Source organism: Cygnus olor, chromosome 8 (genome assembly GCF_009769625.2).
Source record: "Cygnus olor isolate bCygOlo1 chromosome 8, bCygOlo1.pri.v2, whole genome shotgun sequence".
Taxonomy (NCBI): Eukaryota; Metazoa; Chordata; class Aves; order Anseriformes; family Anatidae; genus Cygnus; species Cygnus olor.
In genome coordinates this window covers 4,035,802-4,058,873 of record NC_049176.1, presented here as the reverse complement: position 1 = coordinate 4,058,873, position 23,072 = coordinate 4,035,802, and the positions used below count along the sequence as shown (strand labels likewise).

General features: G+C 35.2%; 1 protein-coding gene across 11 annotated transcripts in view; it reads left to right on the top strand.

The window, feature by feature from the left end:
• Positions 1 to 23,072, top strand: part of COL11A1 (collagen type XI alpha 1 chain) — a 235,611-nt gene that overhangs the window by 37,020 nt on the left and 175,519 nt on the right. For 9 of the 11 annotated variants that reach the window (XR_005822183.1, XR_005822184.1, XR_005822185.1 and 6 more), the window contains exons 6-14: positions 8,973 to 9,089; positions 9,691 to 9,786; positions 12,134 to 12,379; positions 14,018 to 14,080; positions 15,215 to 15,256; positions 15,626 to 15,688; positions 18,169 to 18,243; positions 21,008 to 21,091; positions 21,354 to 21,410. Coding sequence is in view for 3 of the 11 variants with exons in the window: in XM_040565891.1 (XP_040421825.1) it covers positions 8,973 to 9,089; positions 9,691 to 9,786; positions 12,134 to 12,379; positions 14,018 to 14,080; positions 15,215 to 15,256; positions 15,626 to 15,688; positions 18,169 to 18,243; positions 21,008 to 21,091; positions 21,354 to 21,410 (843 nt within the window). In the remaining 8 variants the exon portion in view is untranslated. Of the gene's footprint in view, positions 1 to 8,972; positions 9,090 to 9,209; positions 9,508 to 9,690; positions 9,787 to 12,133; positions 12,380 to 14,017; positions 14,081 to 15,214; positions 15,257 to 15,625; positions 15,689 to 18,168; positions 18,244 to 21,007; positions 21,092 to 21,353; positions 21,411 to 23,072 lie in introns of those variants that run through there. The other 2 variants (XR_005822190.1, XM_040565892.1) reach the window with 2 other exon arrangements.

The window sequence follows — 23,072 nt, the reverse complement described above, 5'->3', positions numbered from 1 at the left end:
CTTTTGAAAGATAAGTGTAAGGAAATGTCATTTATATTTTGGTTGGTTCAGTTACAGGGTAACTGTAAGAAGTATTGAAGTCTGAAAGTATAAAGGAGTTAGTCAAGATGATCTAATAATCCCTTCTGGCTTTACATCTCTGGGCCTTTGAATTATTGCAGACCAGAACAAGAAACTGATATGTGGTTTAGAGGAAAGAGACAAATTATGTGATTGCAGAGCTTATTAATGTGTGTTTCCAGCATTGACTACAAAACACAATGGAAATGATTGGCTTTTGTCCATGAAATAATAAATCACTTTTGTAGAGTTGCACCTAAGAAGATAATAGGATTTCTCTTGATATCACACATCGCTATAGTCTCCTGGCATGTCCATAGTCTGAGAATGCAGTTATTGTAAAAAGCTGGATGATTTTTACGCCAATAAAGTAACAGCTGGAGAGAAAGTTTTGGCTAAGAAGATGTAGGTTTAAAGGCAAGATACACAAAAGTAGTTTGTTTAACTGAGTGTAATTAACATTGCTCTAGGCAATACTTGCTTCTGCAAAGGAGCAAACAACCAAATGTAGAAGAAAATTTAAAATACCAAAGGATGCGGTTTTGTGAGCATTTCTTTCACTAGCAGTGCTGGCTTAAATGCATTCTTTCCTTCTCTGTACTCATTTCCATCCCATGCCATCCTCCCAGTTCAGCTGACAGAGTTGATCATGCATCTGTGGGGGGGGGGCGAGGGATGAGATTTCATCTAGACTAAAAATAATTTATCAACCATAAAATGGAGAAAAATAACGGAACATATTGTAGTTATAGATTATAATGGAATATAATTGTCACAGTAAATGAGCCTGAGGCTCACATCATTGCAAGATCAGGAGTATAATATTATAATTAAGGTTGGAAAAGACCTTCAAAATCATCTGATCCAGCCATACCCTACCACCACTATCACCTGCTAGACTATGTCCCTAAGCACCATGTTCAAGCTTTACTTGTACACCCCCAGGACTGATGACTTCACAGCCTCTGTGGGCAACCCATTCCAGTGCCTGACTACTCTTTCTGAGAAGAAATGTCTCCTAATTTTCAATCTGAGCCTTCCCTGGCACAACTTGAGGCCATTCCCTCTAGTCATATCACTAGTTAGCTGTGAGAATAGGCTGACCCCCAGCTCCCCACACCTTCCTTTCGGGTAGTTATAGAGAGCAATAAGGTCTCCCCTGTGCCTCCTCTTCTCCAGACTAAACACCCCCAGTGCCCTCAGCTGCTCCTCATAAGACTTGTGTTCCAGGCTCTTCACCAGCTTTGTAGCCCTAATAATAGTTGCATTTGAAAAAAATTGGGTTTGTCTCAAATGGATTAGCTTAAAACATTGACTCTGCTTTCATATGTAGATTTATCAAACACTAATTTAGAATCAGAGTGACCTTACTGATGATCTCAAATGCTGTATTGAGTTTTTCTTTTTGCATATTCTTTTCACATTAGGGTCAGATTCAAAATGCAATTTGGGTCATGCAGCAGAGAACATTTCAATTCCTACTTTTTACTTGCGGGTTCCCTTCATCCCTAAATTAAGTGCTGAGGTCATCCTAAATCAAGTTGAGGAAGAATCAAGCATTTGACAATGGGATTCACAAAAACAGCAAACTCGGTGAACAAAGACATTGACCTAGCCAGCCTACAAAGGGAGGGCATATCTTAAATTCCACCCTGCTCCACAGGCTTTCTCAGCTGTGCTATTCTGATCCCTAGGCTATTCTCATACCTGCCCAAGGTCAACCTCCTGCCTTCTCTCCCATTACTTCTCCCTTCCTATGGCGGGGGGTGGAGGGGGGTTAGGCAGGAGTGATCTAAGGACTTCGAGGTCCTTGGACCGTGCATTGGAGCTGGGTGCTGTATCTCCCATTCCATTTTAATTGCGTCAGTTCCTTTCTGGATCCAAGTAGCTGTGATACATGTCTAAACAAGGTCCACTTAACTGGGTAAGCTTTGACTACCTTTTGTGTATAGACTCTGCAGAAATCTGTTGAATTTGGCTGTTTGCCAGGACTGTGGGGGTTTCTGTGAGCAGTTTAGGCTCAGCCATTAAAACAGAGATGCACGTGGGTGACTTTCATCTGCAGAAGGCTTTTATTCCTCTGTGTTTTGGTCTTTTCATCAGACCTAAGTGTCATTCAGTTTGGAATTCGAAAACATTAAAGTGCTAGAGTAATAATAAATAGATTAATAGTTGTATCCACACACTTTACTCTCTTTTTTTTCTTTATTATCATTTATTTCCACTTTGAAGACACGCTTTAACTGAAATACGCGTATAGCTTGCTTGCAGATAGCTAGGTATGAATCTCCATAACTCGTCAAGTACAGAGTGATGACCTCAGCTGTTATCTCTACACCAAAAAGTGTTGCCTAGTAGTTAGTTGTGCTTCTGGAGGAAAAAGAAAGAGTATCTGAGTGTAGAAAATAGTCATACTTCAGTACAGCAAGGGAGAGAGAGTACTTCCCAAATGGAAGCACCAAACCAAATTATTACTTGATGAGCACAACTCTCAGTTCTCAGAAATTCCAAGCAAAGTCATTGTATTTGATTTACAATAGGGATGAGGCTGCCAAATCTTTTGAGGAACATATTATATCCTGAAATATATTCATTAAGTGTTGAATATTACTATCTTCTGTCAAAAGAGAGTAGCTAAGGATTTCAGATTTTTTTGTACAATTAAATAGCTTTTGGATAGGGATAATTAAACCACAAACAAACTGGCTGAGAACTTTAGAATATAATCATAATAGTGCATTAGCGTTATTTCAGTCTATTGTGACTGTCATTTGACCATGCAAATTTTGGAGGGTTTTTATGTAAAGAAAGCAAAGTAAGGCACAGAGAGCTGCAAACAAGTAGGCAGAGGAAATTAGCAAGAAATGAGTTCTCTGCTGTTATCCTTCCGTCTTAGAATTTTACAACAAAAAAATCTGATGGTTAACAATATTGATTGAATGTCTGAGTTAAATGTTGGCATGAATTACTATGGAGCTACTGGTACTATCCATTCAGATATATTGCATGGTTTATGAAGATACTGGCAAGTTTGGCTGAAAGTGTCTTTGGGAGAAGTGAACCTTCTGTGTTGTTTTTATTTAAGCTTCTTGCTCTATTCTGCTGTTTGTTTATTTGTTTGTTTTCCTTGGAGATTTATTTATTTTTTTATACTGAGGCTTAAGATTATTTCAGTAATCATTACATTTGTTTCATGCTGAACATATAATTAGATTTTAAGAATCAAATATGGGGATGAAATTATATTTAAAAAAATATCAGTGATACTTTTCCTCAGGAAGTTATGTGCCTATGCTTCTCTTATAAATACCTCATGAATAGTCTGGCTGCTGTCTTGTTTTCACAACCCTTTCTACTATAAATGGAAGTATATTTATTTCAGTTCCCATTCAATCACATATGCTTGGCTAGCTTGCAGAAATTAGATCAGGGAAAGACAAGGTCAGTCTTCATTTTCCTTGATGTTGGATATTACATTTTGTAGAGTGTCATCAGGTCTAGTTTTCAATGGCCCCAGTTATCAGGCTTTCAGATCTTCTCTTGGAAGATTCTTCTGCAACCCCATAAATCACACTGTCTGATTTTTTGCTGAAGAAATTACTCTCCAAAAGAACTCCCCTTCATTTATTTTGGATCTATCCCAAACTAACGGATTACATGAAGAAGTGAAATGTTTGCCTTTAAATAAATTAACTAGGTAAAGATACATATGGCCCCCAAATGCATCCAACTTGAAGGTTTCAGGCATCCTTTCAGACCGTGCTAATTTAGTGTCCTTTCTTTCAGGTGTTTGATCAGAACCACTAGTTTTCTGAAGAACAGGAAGATATAGGAAAATATGTTTATTTTCAATCATGTTTAGAACTGCAGTTAGCTAACTTAGCAGGCGTTAAAAATAGTGATCTTCCTAACACTGTCTTTGTATAGATACGTAGACTTTTTCATTAATCAATTACTATAATATAGAACCTTAAGTGTCATCTTATTTTGACAGGAGCTGTCTTTGAAAGTTGAAGATTTTGTTCTCATCTCCTTTTATCTCCTTGTTTATATTACTGTTATGAACAATTTTGAGACTGTGTGAGAGAAAAGGCTGTCTTTTAAATCTTTTAAGTTGCCTTCTGCCCTTGGATTGACATCTGCTACTATTTATTTCTTTACATTAGTATAAAAGTTTTTTGAAGCTCTCATTTTGCTTGATATCCCTTCTTTTATTGCATTTTATAAAAAGTTAGCCTAGAATCTTTCAAAGTAATCTTTGCATCTTTAGTTAGCTAGATGATTTAGCATAGTGTTTAGGCAATAAAAAATGAGCTAATTACACTTTGATTTAGCATATAGATTGCTGGTTCCTCGTAATTTCAAAAGGCAAAGTAAAAATAACTAATTTAACATCTTGGGAACAGAGGAGCAGAATTTTAGCATAATTTCTGCATGGATAGCAGAAGAATCCATTTTCAAAATAAGGCTATCTTCAGAATATTTAAGTCATTCCAATGTTGAAGTAGGCCTTGCACGCTGATGATCTGCTTCTAAAATTCATCTGATGAAGAAAACAGTTCATCTCTTTAATTGGAATAGCATGGTGATCTGGTAGTGTAATATAATCACTCTGCTTAAGAAAGCATGAGGTCATAGTGGAAAGATTTTGTTCCATCAAGAAACAGCAGGCTTTATTCTTCCTTTCATTTGTAAGAAAACAGTCATATGCAATATTCATTACAAGAACGTCTGTTCTGTAACTATTGGTGGTCTTACAACAGAAGAAAGAAAAACAACAGAAAATTGCATTATGTTTGAAGTATGTTTTACCTGATGCCTCTTAGCTGAAATCCCTCCCCAAGTTCCAGCTATTGTCCAATTAGAGGTCCTAACCTAATTGCAAATGCTATGCAGCCAATCTTTTTGATATTCATGAGAAATCACTGGAAAAGTTTATAAAATTGTATATATTTTGCTATTACTATAAGCACTTGGTGAGTCTCATCTCTGTTTTGTCAGAACTCTCTGTAACCATCCCGTTATGTAGCAGTATTAGGGTATAGGTAAACTGTCATAGACAGAGCTCAACTCGAGCAGGATTGAAGTAATCAATCAAAATATACCTGCATAGCTGTGGTAGGTATATTTTTCACTTGGTTATGCCTGAACCCATATGAGGATTATCAGAACATTCCATAATCTGAATGTCCCTTTAGATCCTATTCCAGTTTCTTGATTCTCTAGCTGCATTCCTGGCCAGTAGTATCTTCTTCTGTTTTATAACTAACAAAACTATATTGTCTTCCATGACACTTTTCATCTCTATTATACTTCCTTTCATTCCCTGCTTTGATTTCTTGCTGGAGTTAGTAGTCTTGACTAAATTTAGAAAACCACAGAGGATACTTTTCCATTTACATTCATTAATTCTAGATGCTTTCTCTTGCATTTTCAAACGTACTTTCTCTGATTAGCAGTACAACCATATCTCTCCATAATACCCCTCCAATACTATGTTCTTTTTTTTTTTTTTTTTTGAAAAGAGAGAGAGAAAAGAAAAAAAGTCCATGGAGATCTTCACTCGCTTGGCAGTACTCAGGTTCCAGCATGGAAACTGGCATTCCCCATCCATTCCTGTTCTTTTTGTCTATGTGCCTGCATAGAGTTGCAACCCAAATGTACCACTGTATTTATGATAGTATTTTTCATATATCACAAAACTTTCATTTTCATTAATAGAAATGAGTAAAGCACAGTCCTCCAAAGTAAAATATTTTCTATGTGATTATGCATGATGCAATAGATTTCTACGCATATTCATGCTTTAGTATGAGCATTTTTTTAGCTCTCATTCATAAATGTCTGGCTTTCCAAACTATGCCTCTGGCAGATCATAGCATAAATATCAATTTAGTCACCACTTTCTTTTTTAATACTAACATACTTGGCACAGATATTTTTCCTTTTTTTTTTTTGTTTCCCAGTCAACATTTCTGTTTACTTTATGTCCTCTGAAGAACTTTTTGTAACTCACCGTTGTAATTTTATTAGCTGCTTAGTTGGCACATTTCAGCACAGCCATTCGGCTTACCTTGAGCGAAGCAATACTACTGAGATTTGAAAATCAGTTATAATACTGAGCAACGCAGAGTTATATTTGAATTGCTAATTGTTCAAAATAAATGTTTGAATGACTGCTTCTGGTTTCAGAATAGTTCTACAATGCTTACTAAAAAGGAATCTATGTTTCCAGCAGTTAGTAAAACAAAGCCCAATCAGCATATTTAAATTTTGTTCTTGCCAATGAAACAGTCATGCGCTCCAGAATCTTCCTCCAGTTGCCCCGTAAGATATTGGATAATATTTAATACAGGTATTGTCTATTGTTTTGGTACCAATAAAAATCACATAGGAGAGTGTTTGATTCATGTTGTTTCACTAAGGAAGCATTTAAAAGTATGTAAAGGGTTGTCACTAGTAGGCCAGAATGACTGAATTTGAAGAGTTATATTCCACTAAAGACTGTTTTATCTCTTGTAGATCAACCTAGCTTGCATAGCCTTCTTGACAGAAGGAAAGCAGGTTTTATGCATTTTCACACTTTTTTAATTATTTCCAAACAAATACCTCAGTTTCAATGCTATTCCATAACTATTTCAAAAAGCCTATTTTTATTTCATGGGTTTATTTCCTTACTTACTTTCTCTTGCCACTTATGATCTCCAAGAAACTTGTTACTATGTTTTATTTTCTGGATGTCATTGGAATACTTCATTAGAAACAAGCTGTACTGAGTTGCATTTCCAGAACTGCACAAGTCAGAAAATATGCTTTTATATATTTGCACATTTTTATACATTTACACATTCAGATCTTGTATCATCACTGATACAAGATACTGATCTTGTATCACTGCCCATGAGGCCTTTGGTTAATATCATTCACTAGTCAAAATGATTCATTGACTTCACTGCTCTTAAGATGGAGTCTTAGCTTACTGAATAAGGAGAGAACAATCACATATTATTTACCAGGTGTAAGTTTAAAATGCTGGTGCTTTTGAAAAGTGTAAATAGGATCAATTTATTTCTGTAATGCCAATGATACTGCTGATGAAATCAAAGCATTGTTTAAATTATATAACAGGTAGATATGAAATGCCAATGTACTTTACAGAGAGAGGATATTCTCCACTTAAAATAGTCATGCTTTATTATTTAAATATAGTTTGAAGTTCTCATATCAATATGTGATATAGTTTTGGACAGCTACCAAAAGTATTTAACATTCTTTCTATATATTTAGGAAATCTCATGATTAAACTACATGTGTGCAGGTGTAGAATAATCAAGAGGACAATCAAATAAGAATCATCCAACTTTAAAACAAAACAAAACCAAAAAAAACCAAACCTGTCTTCTTAAGAAAAGCTGAGTGTAAATACAAGAAATATATGTAAGAAAAAACAAAAAAAAAACACAATACTAATACTATGAGGAGTCACAGGAGTGAAGTAGCAGAAACCTGTTTAAAGGGACTTCTATACATTTAAGGACTTTCGATGTTATTACCGTACTTCCTGAGGAGATCAACTTCTCCATATTTTTTGTTCAATATGTATTCAAGTATAAGTGCAAGAATTGTATCAAAGGCCTTTGCCAGGGAAATCAGTTAAGCCAGTCATTTGGTCACATGATAGAATGTATTCTGGAATATGGACATTTGTTTTAATCCTCTTTATAATTTCTTCTAAAATGTCAGTCTCTCTTAAAGGTGATGATATTTATGACTTCCGTAAATCGTCACAGTCTTTTTAGAAGTGTAATCCTCTCGGCAATCTAATGGAAGAAATAGATACTGTCTTCATTGTACAGACAATGATGCTGATTTATAGCAGGAGAGAGGAGATTGAAAGCTAGAAGTGGCTAGCTTTCATGGTCCACATTAGAATACTTCTAGGATTCTAAGCAAGGGAAAGCATTAAGTTGGTGAGATCTTGGCCACAATTCCACCTTCCTTTGGCTTTCTGGGTACATAAGGAAAATTGGTAGCAGCCATGACACTGTTTTTATTTACAAGACCAATCAGTCTCTTATCTTCAAGCGTGATGGACGTGGTAAGAAAGTTTAAAGATGCCCTTTGCGTATCACTTGGTACACCTTATCTAGACCAGTATCTTCATGGCAGAGCCAAGATTATAGCTCAGGAGTTCCTGGCCCTAGCTTGCATTCATAACATTACACAAGCCAATTTTTAACATATTTTCTCTTGTAAAAGTTTTGTGGGCAAATCTTCATCTGATACTAGTTATTTTAGATATATGAGCTATGGAGTGATTTATGGCAGCTGAGGATGTGACCTTTAAATGAAATTGTATCAGTAAAATATTGGCTCAGGCAGTGTTTATAATGGAGCTGCCCTGGTTTGGGGAACTCTCCAGCAAACACAAGGATAGGCATGGTTATTTCTGAGTTGTGGCCTCTTCCCTGAATCTGAAATTCTTTGCCCTGTTCACATCAGATATTGGCATCTCTTCAGCTCTTCTGGTCACCTGAAATGAACACAGGTAAAAGAATATAGATAAAGACACATTATTTGTGCTTAAAAGATTAAAAAAATATATTATTTCTGAAAGGTCAGTTGGAGCTCCTAATAATCCAAACTATAGCTGATTCTTCTATGCAGTCCAATAAAAGAGGATTTTTAATTTTTTTCCTTGCACTACTACTTGCTTTTTTATTATTTTTCTATTGTGCTTTGAAAGAAATATGGAATTGTATTTTTCCCCCCAACTATATGGAATTGTTCATGCTACTTTAATTACCTTAAGCTTTACTTCTAGGTAAAGGTTAAGATGCTTTCCGGTATTGCTAATCTACTTTGCTACCACTAACATGGGAATGCCTGATATTTTTCCATTTGCTATGTAGTACACGCCAGAAGATTTTATCGAATATGACTATGAGTATGGGGATGCAGATTATAAAGAAACTGACTCTGTAACAGAGGGACCCCCACTTTTTGAAGAGACAGTAGCACAAACAGAGGTAACAAAATCTGATCTGTTTGTTGTGTGGTGTCCAGCTGTCCCCTACCATGTGGTTTGTCAATTTGTGTCTTCTGTATATAAGCTTAATGTTTTCCTTTCACTCATTTCTTTACTCTGTAGCAGTAACACTTGCTTTCACTTAGCGATGGAAGGCATCACAGCCGACAGCATTCGTCTCATGTTCACTTACCCTTCTTTCATTCATACTTTCTCCATTTTCCTTTCATTTTATTTATGTTTTGCCATTCCATCTTTCATAACATTTGCAGAAAAAGAAAGCCATGGTCAAAAAGAAGAAGAGGACAGTGGCCGCTAGCTCAAAGGACAAATCCCAAAAGGCCACAACAAAAAAATCTGAAAACTATGCAACCAAGAAGAAGAAAAGTTATCAAGCAGCAACAAAAGACAAACTAGGGGTAAAGGTAGCAAAGAAATAATCAAGATCTTTCCCAGGCCAAGACTGGAAGATCTCTGATAATGAGAAAAAATACAGTTAACCAGATAAAATCTCTGGCTAATAACATAACCTCAATAAAAGTGATACTTCTTGACTTTTTTCATACATTTCTTTTAATAATGTACTTTTTCTTTAATACTAGGCAAACATTGTTGATGAATTTCAAGAGTACAGCATAACCGAAAATGACTACAGGTCTCAGACAGAAGCTCCCTCCAGAACTACTGAAGCAAATGAGGTAATAAGGATGTTTGAGAAAATTATAGGCAAATATACTTGCCTATCAGGCGTAAATGATTAATACAGCACAAACACGTTGTTAAAGGATAAATATTAGTCTGTGAAGATATATGCACCTATAACAGCGATTAATAAGATTTTATGCTTTCTCAGCCAATATGGAACCTAGTATTTTCCTGGGCAAAACTCCCCTTGATTCTGTAGAGATCTGCTGATTCTTTAGACTGTCAAGTTCATGATTCTGGGAATCATTCAGTGATGCATGCTGTAGGAATACAGGGTTTGTTGCATTCAGTGTGAATGTGAATGGGGCTATGTCTAGTATAAACTAGGTTAAATACTAAACATAGTCCTCCTGCTCTAAGATGAAGTGAGGTCTCTAATTTTTCATGCTGCTCTTAAGACACAGCATAAAACAAGCCTAACTAAAGCAAAAAATATCTGCAACCATAGCAGTATACTGAAATTGAGTTGGAAGACAATATTTCCTTTTAACAGTTCTCCATATAATAAAACAAAATTATTTGATTCTCACTGAGGTACTATTCAAATTAAATGTTGTATTTTGAACTGTCAAAAAGATAAGATGGTTATTTTGATTTATTTTAGAAACCATATTTTTAGAAAGCCACAATGACAAACGTCAACATCATTTTGTTAATATTAGTACACCTAAAGCCAGTGTTGATTAATATGTTTGCATATTAATAAATGCTAGTTTTAGAAAAATGATGGCTGATTATAGGATTTTTTTTCATTTTTCTTTGGCATATTTTTTGCAAAATGAAAATACATTGTTTATAAGATGTACAAAACTGACCCCCGAACATAAAAAAGTCCTGAAATTCAAAGGCATTTTAGCTTTATGTTTTGAATTTGAAAGTAGTAATTGTTCAATACATCATTTGGTTTAAAGAACATAATGAAAAAGAGGAAAAGGATCCCAATTTGGTTTTTTGCTTTCCTCCTATGCATCTTGGAAGGTGAAGGTAAATTAAATGATATTTTACTTGTTCTAGTGTAAACTGTTCTTGTGTTAAATCTCATGTTTACCTCTCAGAAGTTGGTGATGTGTAGAGGCATTTTTAAATCATTCTGATTCTTGGGCAGGCTAACTATACAATAGTACAATTGTAATGAGATAGATCCAAATTACTAAATTTTATACTTTTCCTTAGAGGCAAAATCTGGTTGAGAATTGTTTGAGAATTGGCTCAGATCTGCATTTACTCTAGCTGTGAGACAGAAGTCCTAGTCCTGGAGCTAATGGAATTAGGCAACTGTTAAATCAGAATCGGTCCTTTATTTTAACTGCAATATATGTCAACATCATAATTTGAGCAATATATTTTTAATGACGCTGGATGTTGATTAGCTTTTTAATATATTTTTTTAAGATGACATCAGTTCATCTCTAGAATAACTATCTCATATTAGCAATATCTTAGCTTTGATTCATTTCAAAACAATCCTTTCAAGAGATCTTTGTAACAGAATAAAACAATTCTCTCTTTTTTCTTTTTTTTTTCTTTTTTTTTCACCCCAAATGGTTTTGTACATCTCAGATATAGCATTCTTTCAAACAGCTTTGGTGCTTGTAAGTTGATTGCTTGGTTTAACATTTTGCATAATGGAAGGTGAAAGATGCAAGCAATACTGAGCTTTCAAAAATGTTAAGATTAATCTGGATTTTGCAGTTGGAATTTGACTAAGCTAAAAATACATTTAAATTGCCATGATAGACATGAGTCAAGACTTTTTGAGTGACAAATAAACTGTAAAATCATGAGGAAAAGGAGTCGAAACATTTAGCTTGGCATCAGGATTTGTAGACACAAGATAGTGAAGGTGGCTCGGCTTAACAAAAGTGATGCTTGCACTTCCTGCACATTGTTATTGTAAACAGGTCCGAATTGATTCACTGCTTATTGTGGCGTATATGTTAGCTCTAAATTCATTCCCTGCTGTGTATATGTTCATTCCTGAATACCTGTAAGTGTGAAACCAAGCAGGGAAACAGCTATATTTGACACTACAGTAACATTAAGCAAGCAGTACACATAGTGTATTGGGTACATCGAATTAAAAGTCTTTGGAGATTTAAAAAAAAAAAGTGTATGAAAGCATTACTTCTTTGTACTACACATACAAAGATCTTTTAATTATTCTGAAAGGATGGACTTCATTCTTTGAGACTCTAATTAAAAGACAATATGCTGTAGTTCTACTGTTCTTTCTTCTTTTTGACAAGTCATCATGGTGGTTCAGCATATGCTTATATTGCTTTACTAACATTAACCCACGTATTCCTCCTATTCCCAAATCTTTGCTACTGATATGAATAGCAAAATCCTGTTGAAGAAGTATTTGCTGAAGAATACATAACTGGAGAGGATTATGATAAAAAAGCTGAGGAAACTGAATATGGAAGCAGAGGAGTAGACCTCAGTGAATCTGATCTTCTGGTAGATGGAGATTTAGGCGAATATGATTTTTATGAATATAAAGAATATGAAGAGAAACCAACTGATTCCACTAAAGAGGAGTTTGGTCCAGGTGTTCCTGCAGAGACTGATATCACAGAAACAAGCGTAAGTTGATTGAAAGCATAATGCAGATTAATTTAATTTAGCAATTCTTTTATAGTTATATAGTCTCGGACCTGTAAAGAGCCTGACGCAGAGCTCCTTGCACATATGAGGTGTATTCACACTATTTTTGATAGACTTTGAATCAAGCCTATTATATTCTTTTAGTAATCCTGTACATTTTGTTTTTATTAAATGCATTTTTTTGTAACTTCTGGTGAAGGGAGTAAGGGAGGATTGAAGATAGGAGGGAAAGACAAGAGGAGAGATGTAATTCCAAGAGTAAATGATAAAATGAACACAGGTTTTTAAATCTTTCTAAACTAGAGCTAAAGCTGGAAAGAATGTAATTTCTAAAACAGGAGCAAAAACTGTAAAAAAAAATGTCAATGTTGTTGTATGATTACCTTAAAAAGTTGAAATGTGTTTAAGTGCCTAGAATGTTTTTGCCTCTGCAACCTTCCAAGGATAAAACTAATGATTGGGAAGGTGAAGGTGTGAACTCATTCGTGAAAATAAGCTTCGTCAATGGTGACAGTTTTATGACCTTGCAGGAGTGATTTAACAGCTCAGTATATTTAAAGAATGACATGAATATAGAATGACATGGTGGATCCTGTGAATCATGCTGTTTTTTCTATGTTTTATTGCTCTCTCTTTCCCTCTGACTTAATCACAGGCTTCACAGAAAGGCTTTAATTTTCCCTTAGTTCTGCCAAGATCTTCATTTACCAGTTTATCGGACTGTAGAAGCTGCAGAGAAAACTAGTGTGACTAAGACTGGAAGCAGAATTAATTCCCATTTGGATTTTTAATTGAGAAGGCACTGAGTATAGTAGGAAAGGAGTTTTCTTTTCAGTATTTGCTCAGTCTTATCTTTATTTTCTCCTCACAAACTTGAAATTTCAGTTTACAAAGGCTCCAACGAATAAAAGCAAATGCTGTGAGATTGCTTTTCTCTGCCAACCTTGAAACCCATACTTCTGTATTTCATTTATCACTCCTTTATAAGCCCTGTTGGGGTCATTGTATTTTTTAATGATCCTTATCTGTGCAATGAGATACAAGCTTACTCTTCTCCGTCTAGCACAGTTGGGGACACTGTCAGAATGACACAGAAAAAGTCAGATTATCTGCATTAGCAAAGAGCCCATAAGGCACCATTTGTGCCTGCATTAAGCAAATGGCTGTGTAGACTCTATCCCCTGGTGTAAATTTCACCTCTAAATGCCTTGCTCCAAAACTGAAGGAGCCAGGAAGCTAGAATTAGAACTGAGGCTCTAACCTGTGCCAGCTTTATTACAGCTCTCATCTGCTGAACCAGAAATATCGTATCATTTTCCTTTTACATGCAAATGCATTTAAAGCAAGTTCAGTTCTAACTTTGATGCAAAAGACAAGATGAAAAGTACTCAGTACCTTGGAACTTTCAAGAAAAGGGCATTTTTTAAAAAACATACTTAATGTCCTTTTTTACATCAATTTTTTTTGATTGGTATAGCTTGTACCTGTGATGTATTTTTCACAGCATAGATCAATTCCAGCTTTAGCTTTCAGTTACAGGTTGCTGCAATTTTTTATTGTACCAGGTCATTAGGCCTTCTATTAATTTTCATTTTTGGATCTGTTTTTACTGGTCAGGTGACTGGACACGGGGCTTATGGAGAAAAAGGCCAAAAGGGAGAACCAGCTGTGATTGAACCTGTAAGTACAGATGCTATACAGTGCTAAAGAAAAACTCACTCGTGTAGACTGTTGAGAAATCATTTTCGAACTAAGTCATTAATGACACGATGACAGTAATCTTATCCATGATAGCTGAAACAATCACCTGCAGTGTGGACTGTGTAAAGGTGGAAACAGACAGCAGCCTGTTCATCCTTCCCCTTCTGTTGAATGAAAGACTAACCACAGGTCCCATAAAACAAAGAGAATCTTCTTGTGGAGAGGACAATGCATAAATGTGGTCTTCAGGCTAGATAGTAATTGCAGCTTGGACAGAGAGAGCTTCCAACTTCCAGCACAGGTAACTACAGGTTTCAGTATGGGCAGGAAAGTCCCCCTGAGAAGCTAAATAAATGCTTGTATGTTTAACCCATGCTGGTGCAAGATACAGTTACTTTATATCCATAATACTGAAGAGGTATCCACCACCGCTCTCCAGCACTGTTGGAGTTCACTACAGATAGCTTTCAGCTTGCTCATCCAGTCTTCTTTCCTATGGAAAGCCAGGTACAAATGGGAATCATATTCCTGTGTCTTATTATTGTGACCTGGAATTCAGACTAGCATCTGCACTTAAAAAAAAAATAAAATAAAAATAAAAATAAATAAAGAAAAAGAAAGGAGCTAGGAGGTGCTATAAGACCCACAACATAAAAATAATCAGTTATTCGTGTAAAATTATTTTAACGGTATATTAAAAATAAATTGTTATTGAGAATCTAGTACTATGATGTCCCTCTACCCGAGAACTCTTTCTCACTTTTAAAGCAACAGAATTCAGATTCTAATTCCAGTAAATGATCTATGAAGATCCCAACATAATTACTCAAAAAAGAAACCAAAATAGGTTTAAAATATCATATACCAGTTGAATTTCAAGTATATTTATTATGTTAATGATTTTTAATTGAAAACTCATAGGACAGAAAGTAAAATAATCCAAAAAGTTATTCAACAAAATTCCATACTATTAAACTATGTGGGCAGAAAATCCTCAGAAAAGTTCATCATAAAACTAAGAAATATTAGCTTTAGTACTTCAACTAAGAAGTTGTTCTATATCTTTGTCCAAGACATGACTAATTTAGTATCTTTTTTTCCTCCCCCCTCTAGGGTATGCTTATTGAAGGACCACCAGGACCAAGAGGACCTGCTGTATGTAGATTAATTACAATTTCATTTTATTGCATTTGAATTATCCACTGTTCTTTGGTATTCATGAGTTAACACAATTAAAATTAGTCTCATCATAGTTCCCAAGGAGTATATTGGTCTTAGCATTTGAAGAAGGGAGTAAAAAAGGCTCATCTGAATTTTCAGTGAGAGCATGCTGCAAGCTGAGTGCATGTGAAAATCAAATACTTTTGAATATTGACTATAATCCTTGTAAGAAAAAAAAAAGTCCTCTTATATAGGATTTTTTTCCAAATTTATATTCAATATAACTTTGCAGAAAAAAAAATAGTACAAAAACATGCTGGAAGACATTATTCAGCATAATAATTTGTCATTCATTTTCCACAGGGTCTTACAGGTCCCCCAGGTTTACAAGGCCCTGTTGGTCCACCAGGTGACCCTGGTGAAAGGGTAAGTCAACATACAGATTTTCCTGGGTATTCATGGTATGACTTGCACTAATTGTACAAGAGTAAGTGAATTAGATCCTGATCTGAAATACATACACGTGGTTTAAGAAACTTCATTGGAACTGACACTTATTTACTCAATTGAGTAAATCAACTGAAAATCTGCGCAAATATTTAATTAATGGTAGAAATATCTACTGTAAATACAAGGGGAAAAAGTTTCTATTTGTCTATATTTCTCTGCAAACAGAAAAACAATGGTGTTGCTGTACAGAATCAATATACACATGGAAATAATGAAAGTGATGGACAATATTTAGACGATCTAGATGATTTAGATGATTTAGACGGAATTTATTGGCCATATTAAATAATGTACTACATGAAAGCCTGTATCTGGTCATGAATATAATAGAAATTTAAACTATTATGTAATGAATATCATTGAAATTTAAACTATTACTTTGGTGTTACATGTTCTCACAAGCCTTTTCTTACTGCCACAAATAACACGATTTTAAAACAGCCTAAATATATTTAATTGAGGAGAAAGTTGTTTCAAAAAAAGAGACTTTACTGACATTTATGAGTGATAGTTTACTGAAGAGTCTAGCACATTCATGCTGTATTTGTGTATGGAAGAGCTGAGAAGATGCATTTACTTCACTCAGTAATATTAGTGAGATAATGTTAAAATCCCAACAACACTCCACCTTGATAGTCAGCACACACACTTCTTTCATATTTCTTTTGTGCAGATTAATTAAACAATGTATTTTGGAATTTAAACTGATAAAATGGGAATTTTAACACATTATAATGGAATAACTCTAGATAATAATTATTTTTTTTATCTATCTGCTTGCTAAATTCATTATAAGAAAATTCTTGAATAAACACTTTAAGTGCTTGCCATGGAACAGACTTCATTTCTTATATTAAAAAAGGCACATTACACAAAGAAATAATTGTAGAAGTTAGTTACCAAACTCTTGAGAACAATACAGATGTCTGCAACCAGATTCTGCTTTCAAATTCCATCCTAATGAAATAACATGTCTGACTTCACCATATGTGGATGCGTTTGTGGTTTTTTTTTTTCTTATAAAACAATTAGCATACATGAATAAAGACTTTAGCTCTTGCTATAGCTATTCTGACTAGTTTTCATCTTAGGTAAAAAAAGGTAGAAAAGTAACATTACCACTCCAAAAAGGAGCGTTGCTTAATTAAAAAAAAAAAAAAAAAAAAAAAAAAAAAAAACACCTTAGTGCCTATATAATTGAGAAAGTTGTGTAAGCACATAACGACAGAACAATTTGCTGAGAAATCCACCACTTTTTGTAGGTGTCTACGGTACTTCAGTGTTTGTACTAAATTATTTTATCATTCTAATCCTAAAATTGGGTATAAGACAATTGAGAAATGAATGACCATACTCTTCTGGAGAGGATCACTTATGTACAAGTCCTGCTTATGCTCACTGCACAGATGAATTTCACTCACATAAAATGGTGCTATGGGAGAGAAAAAAAGTGAAAAACTAATCTTTTGTTTCACATGGGAACACAAGGACTCATAATCATATGGCATAAAGTCACTGCAGATCACAGGAAAGTTCTTTGGGTGCTCTGTGAGTGCATTTAGTTATTTTTTAACCTTAACTCTGAAATGCCTAGATATATAATGATTCTTTCCAATAATTACACAATTTTATTCAATATTTTATTTATAATTGATAATAATTCTCTATTTAAGATTTATCTGTAGTGTTTGTTAGTAGGGATTTGTTTTTTGATGTTCCAGGCTTTTTTGAAAAAAGAGCTCAAAATAACAGACTACTGATCTTAATACCTTAAGAGGTGAAAAAACACCACGTTTTTCGGGATCAGTTTTACCATTGTTTTGTTTGACTCCTGAGCAGCAAAAGGAACCAGTTAAGTTAGATTATTTGTTGGTTTGTCATTGCAACCCTGCACAAAGTTATTCTGGTGGATGTGTACTCCATTTGACAAACATGCAGCAGGAAATGAGCACTCTTGCAGGTCCTTCCTGTCCTTGATAGCCTCAGCTAGCATGCAAATTGCTGGGAGGAAAGGTGCAATTAGATAAATGAGTTGTCATAGCAGCAGTGTTTATTGATGTAGCATTGCCTGATGGATCAATAATCATGAATATACAAAAAAAATATAGCTGTTTTTAAACTGGAACAGAGAACAGATTTCATAAAAATAGATTTCAAGTCATAACTACAGGACTTATGTAGCCTATGAAAATTAAGCCTACTCAAAGTGTTTAAAGAAGATCAGCAGTGTTATTTCTCTGTATCAGATAAAGCAACCACAGGAACACAATGCAAATCTCAGCTCAGCCTAACCCATCAAATCTTAGTATGTGTGAGGGGCAGGTGACTCAAAAGATTTACTTTATATAACTGTCTTTTCATTCTCAGCCCTTTCACTCATCCCTTTATTCTGATAGGGTCCACCTGGTCGCCCTGGTCTCCCTGGTGCTGATGGTTTAGCAGGTCCCCCAGGTACCATGTTAATGCTGCCGGTAAGTTGCATTATGATTTCAGGGTAGTCAGTCTCCAAAAAGATAAAAGTGTTTTCTTTTTCATCTAATTTTGTCTTTGGAACAAGAGATAATACAGAGTTTTTTGTATGGTTTACTCATTTAAAGATCATTTGGTGTGTTTTTTCCTCAGACAAAGCATAGATTTTGACTCCTGCATGTCTTCTAGATTGGAACCTACATGATTGTATTACACATACTAAAATTGTCCTTATTTTTTCAACAGTAACTATTATTTGCTACCATATGTCCTAAACAAGGAGTTTGCTGTTTCATAAAGGCAGGCATGTGTGCTTTCAAGTCTCCTTGACATGGAGAATTTTAAGCATTCCATGCTTAGCGCTGGGCTTCAGTGTCCTCTTTGAAGAATCAGTGCATCCTTTGAATAGAAATACATGCACATAGCCAGCTTTGCTCCCACTGGAATCAAAGCAAAACACCATCTGTTTTAGCAGGTGGAGGAACAAGCTCAAAGCCATTAAAAGTGCCTTGCAGTTTTGTAGTATGAAAGGTACTATGTGCATGGAATTCATCATTCCTAAGCGTAAGTCTGTGTGTGAAAGATTTGATGACTACTACCATCCCAGAGTACTGACAAACCAATTGCAAATGAAGGGGCAGTATTTTTGGTAAGATCCACTCTGTAAAAAGACTCGGAGCTGTAGTTCCTGCAGTTCTGCTATAGGAGGCAGGACTCCATCAGCATCAATGAGAAAAGGATGATTTTGTAAAGTTTATTTTTTATATAAGAAACAATCGATGAAAGATTATTAAAGTAAATAAATGTTTTTGACCTCATGCTTGCAGTAAAAATCTGTTATCATGGCTGGCTCTGTAACAGAAATATTTATTTACCAATAATTAGTTGATGTAAAAATATTACTACGCCTCGGGGGAATTATTCCCAAATAATTCTTCCAACTGTAATTGCCATGCCAGCAGAGGTCGATTTATCTTTTATCAGTTTGCTCCATTAAAGGTAGTAAGTGTGAAATAATACTTTGCCTATAAGTCAGTTTAGAAAATACCACAAGCTTTATTTTTAGATGTTAATGAGTCTGACCACAAGTGGTTTACAAAATCAAAACAGAAATTTCTCAGGAAGGAAAAAATTGGCTTCATGTCTCCCAGGTTACAGCCTAGCAGTTTAACCATCGTCCAGACTTCTTTTCCACATCTACTGTCTTATTATCAAACATTTTCAGGACATCACATTGCTTCTGAGTAAGTGGCGTAGGTTGATCTTTGCTAACAATTTGAAATTTTGCTTTTGTTTTTCCTACTTTTCCTACTGCATTTAGTAAATGTTCAATGGAAAATTTGGTATCCCCTTAGTCTAGTTCCAGCTGAAATGCGGTCATTTCGTTTATCCTAAAAATCAGGAGCTATTTAAATATTTCATAATAGCCAGTGAGGACAGATGTTTTGGCATGTAAAATGTCACTTTTATTATTAGCAGGTTTCAAAATTAATGAGCATTTCTTGGAAGTTTTATTGCTCTGGACAGTGCTGCTGTCATCAGTGTGATAGGCACATTCTCCTTCCTAATTGCTTTTTCTCCCTAAGCCATTTTTAAGCCCCACTAAGAAGTAACTGTCCTTGTGTTACAGATGACCTGCTCACTAGTTTGAGAGCCATTCTGGTGTAAATGAGTAAACAGAGGAAATCAAATCTCGTAGTGGATTGTCTCATCTCAGACATACATTCAAAGTACTAACTAACGTGTGGGAGAGGCCTTTTGTGAGATGTGTGCCTCTTCGTCGTCGTGCGTGGGGCCTGAATTCATGAAAATGTTTTCATCTTTTCAATGGATGCAAGATAACTAATTTAGGCACAGTTGCTTGGAACAACATTTTGACAATATGGTTGATTCTGCATTATGTGGATGCCTACAAAGCCACATGGCCTCTTTTCAAGTGGTAGCAAGCTTGATAGTTCTCTTCCTTTCACATAGTAGAAAAAGTCAGGTGCTCATTTGTGGGGTCTTAAAACAATTTTCCAACAGCTTACAAAAAAAAAAAAAAACAACCATCTGTTCTGATATTAATATGATCACAGAAGAAAGACTTTGGTTGTTGTGCCAATTTAGGCAAACCAGACAAACTGTTGTAGGTAGTGAAAGAGTCTTGTCCCTGACATCCAGTGTGCCCATGCCACATCTTTGGAAAGCAAGGATGTTCGTTGAAGCTCAATGTCCCTGCAACATTGCAAAGCTTCTACGACCAGTTTCACGAGCAATAGCAGACCAGTAACATACGAATTTTATTCTTTAATTTATTTTGAAATTGTCAGAAATGACACAAAACTGTTTCATTTTACATACTAAATGTTTTTCATGTTGAAGTCTGCCTTAGGTTGAATTGAATTTTTCTGTGGATAGCTACAAATGTACTGAGAATTAGCTAATTTTAATACATATTTTAATGAGATTTTGCAGATTATTAGAGTATATTTTGGCCTCCTTCTGAACAAAAAAGAAAAGAAACAAAAATCCTATGAAATCAACAAAATGTTTGCTCTTAAGCGATTAGATTTGTGCTTTAGTTTTAAACTATTACTTATGACTTAATATATGTGCTGGGTCCAGTGGCCGTAGTCCCTAATGCAGCAGTCTTCTAAAGTTATTAGAATGAACTGAAGATTGAGACCCAGTGTCTTCAAAGAGGTTTACACAGGTGCAGTGTATACTAAGTATGGTTTTCATTCAATAAATTCTCAATTCCTTTTCTTGTTTTGATACGTGCAGTTTCGCTTTGGTGGAGACGGTGAGAAGGGCCCAACAATCTCAGCTCAGGAAGCTCAAGCACAAGCTATTCTTCAGCAGGCTAGGGTAAGCACAAGGAACCAGCAAATATAGCTGCCACAAAGGTACAACTCCAGATAAATTTCCATTTTATAGCATTCAGGGTGTGAAATAAAGTGCTGTAAGCATCATTTCATTACAGTAGTTATCCTTATTGACAACTGAGAGAATGATAGAATGATGGGGGCTATTTGTTAATGCCTTATGAAATAGTATTAATATAGAATCTGTATGCTGGGTTGGCAGCTTTTTCCTGATACCTGGTGCTTTGTTCTGGTTGTTTTCTCAGATTGCTATGAGAGGTCCACCTGGTCCCATGGGACTCACTGGAAGACCAGGTCCTGTGGTATGTAAACAAAATGGGCACAGATTAAAGAACACAGTAACACAAGTCCGTTGATCTCACGCTGGCCTTGCCTACACCTCTGTATGTGTACTTATCTGAAAAGAAACTGATATAATTAAGATCATAGTTTGTATTGTTATTTAAGATATGCAATGCACCTAAATACTAAATGAGTTTTTAATGTAGATTTTGCAGTGTTTTGACACTGGTTGTCTTACAAAACTAGAAAATAGCCTTACATAAATAACTACATATGCTTCTATAGTCAGTAATCTCTGTAACAATATTTACAAAGTTTCTGGTGGAGAGTATGAAACTGTACAGAAGGAGATATCAAAGCATTCCTATTTAAGCTGAATCTGGAAAGTTCTTAAGAAGCATTTATATAAGCAATCAAAAGTCATGCAGATTTCTAAACAAAATTTTTTGTTTGTTTGTTTTTTGTTTTTTTACTTAAGAACAGAATTTGGCCTGTATTGCTAATATCAAACGATCTGGAAAATGGCCCTGTGGGATGCTCTAAAATCTTTTATGTATAGTCTATACATGGAACAGAAACAGTTTTTCCAATGACATGTAAAACAACTTTTTGATCACTAAGAGGCTTGCCATTGTAATCCCTGTAAACACTTTAAAAGGACAATGTCCACCACGAAAGTACACAAATAGGTAGGAAGCTTCACAAGCCAAAATCATCAGATTGATCTTGCAATTGCAATTTCCTCTTTTAGGAAATGGATGCTTTTCAGACTCAGCAGTCCACTAAATGGTGTAATATAGTATTCAACATCTTTCAAAAAGCTATTACAGAGCATCTGTACCATGATATAAAATAAATGCTGCAGCCAAAATCATAAGTATTGTAGAAAGCAAGTCTTTTCTGAATTTCTCCCAGGTGACTGTATTTATCGTCTGATGTAGAGTGAAATTCTTTTCTAAAGTTAGTACAGCATCCATATTTGAAAGATCCACTTAATTTGGGAAGTATTTTGTATACTCTGGTGGGACAGCTAGGTAGCAAAATATTTGGCTTCTTCAATTTGACCTATTCCTACTGTAATTTTTATCTCTATATTGATATTATGGTAATGGACACAAAGAGCAATGTTAACATTTTTCTTTACATCAGACAAGCATCTAATTGTAAAACGCAGTCAAGAACATAATTGTACTACTGAGAAATAAAAGCAAATGATCACTGAGTAACCAAGAGAAAAAGGACAGAGCAAGTTACTATATGGTTTATTGTGCGAAGAAAAATTGACTGCAGTGCTATGTGAGTCACAACTATAGCAGCATACACACAAAACAGCAACAGAAGTGTTTCTGATTTTCTCCAGAATGCAGTAACAATCTCCTCCAAAGTAGTTTCCTTCCATTCATACCTGTTGTGGAGGTTTGGTCCTCTGAAGTCATGGAACTGTAGTATAAGAAATATAGTTCTTTTCCCTTCTTTTGTCCTTCTTTCCTTCTTTAATGCAGTGCTTCAGTGAAACACCTCATTGCCGAACAGTAACAACCAAGTCCTTCCCTTCCAGTCTTCTCTTCTTCCCCTCTCACACCCACCCTCCTTAATGTACAGTGCCTGAATTTAACTGTAAGTTTGAAAATAAAGAAAGGGAGAATGATGAACATGAGTACAGTATCCTACTATTACTGACA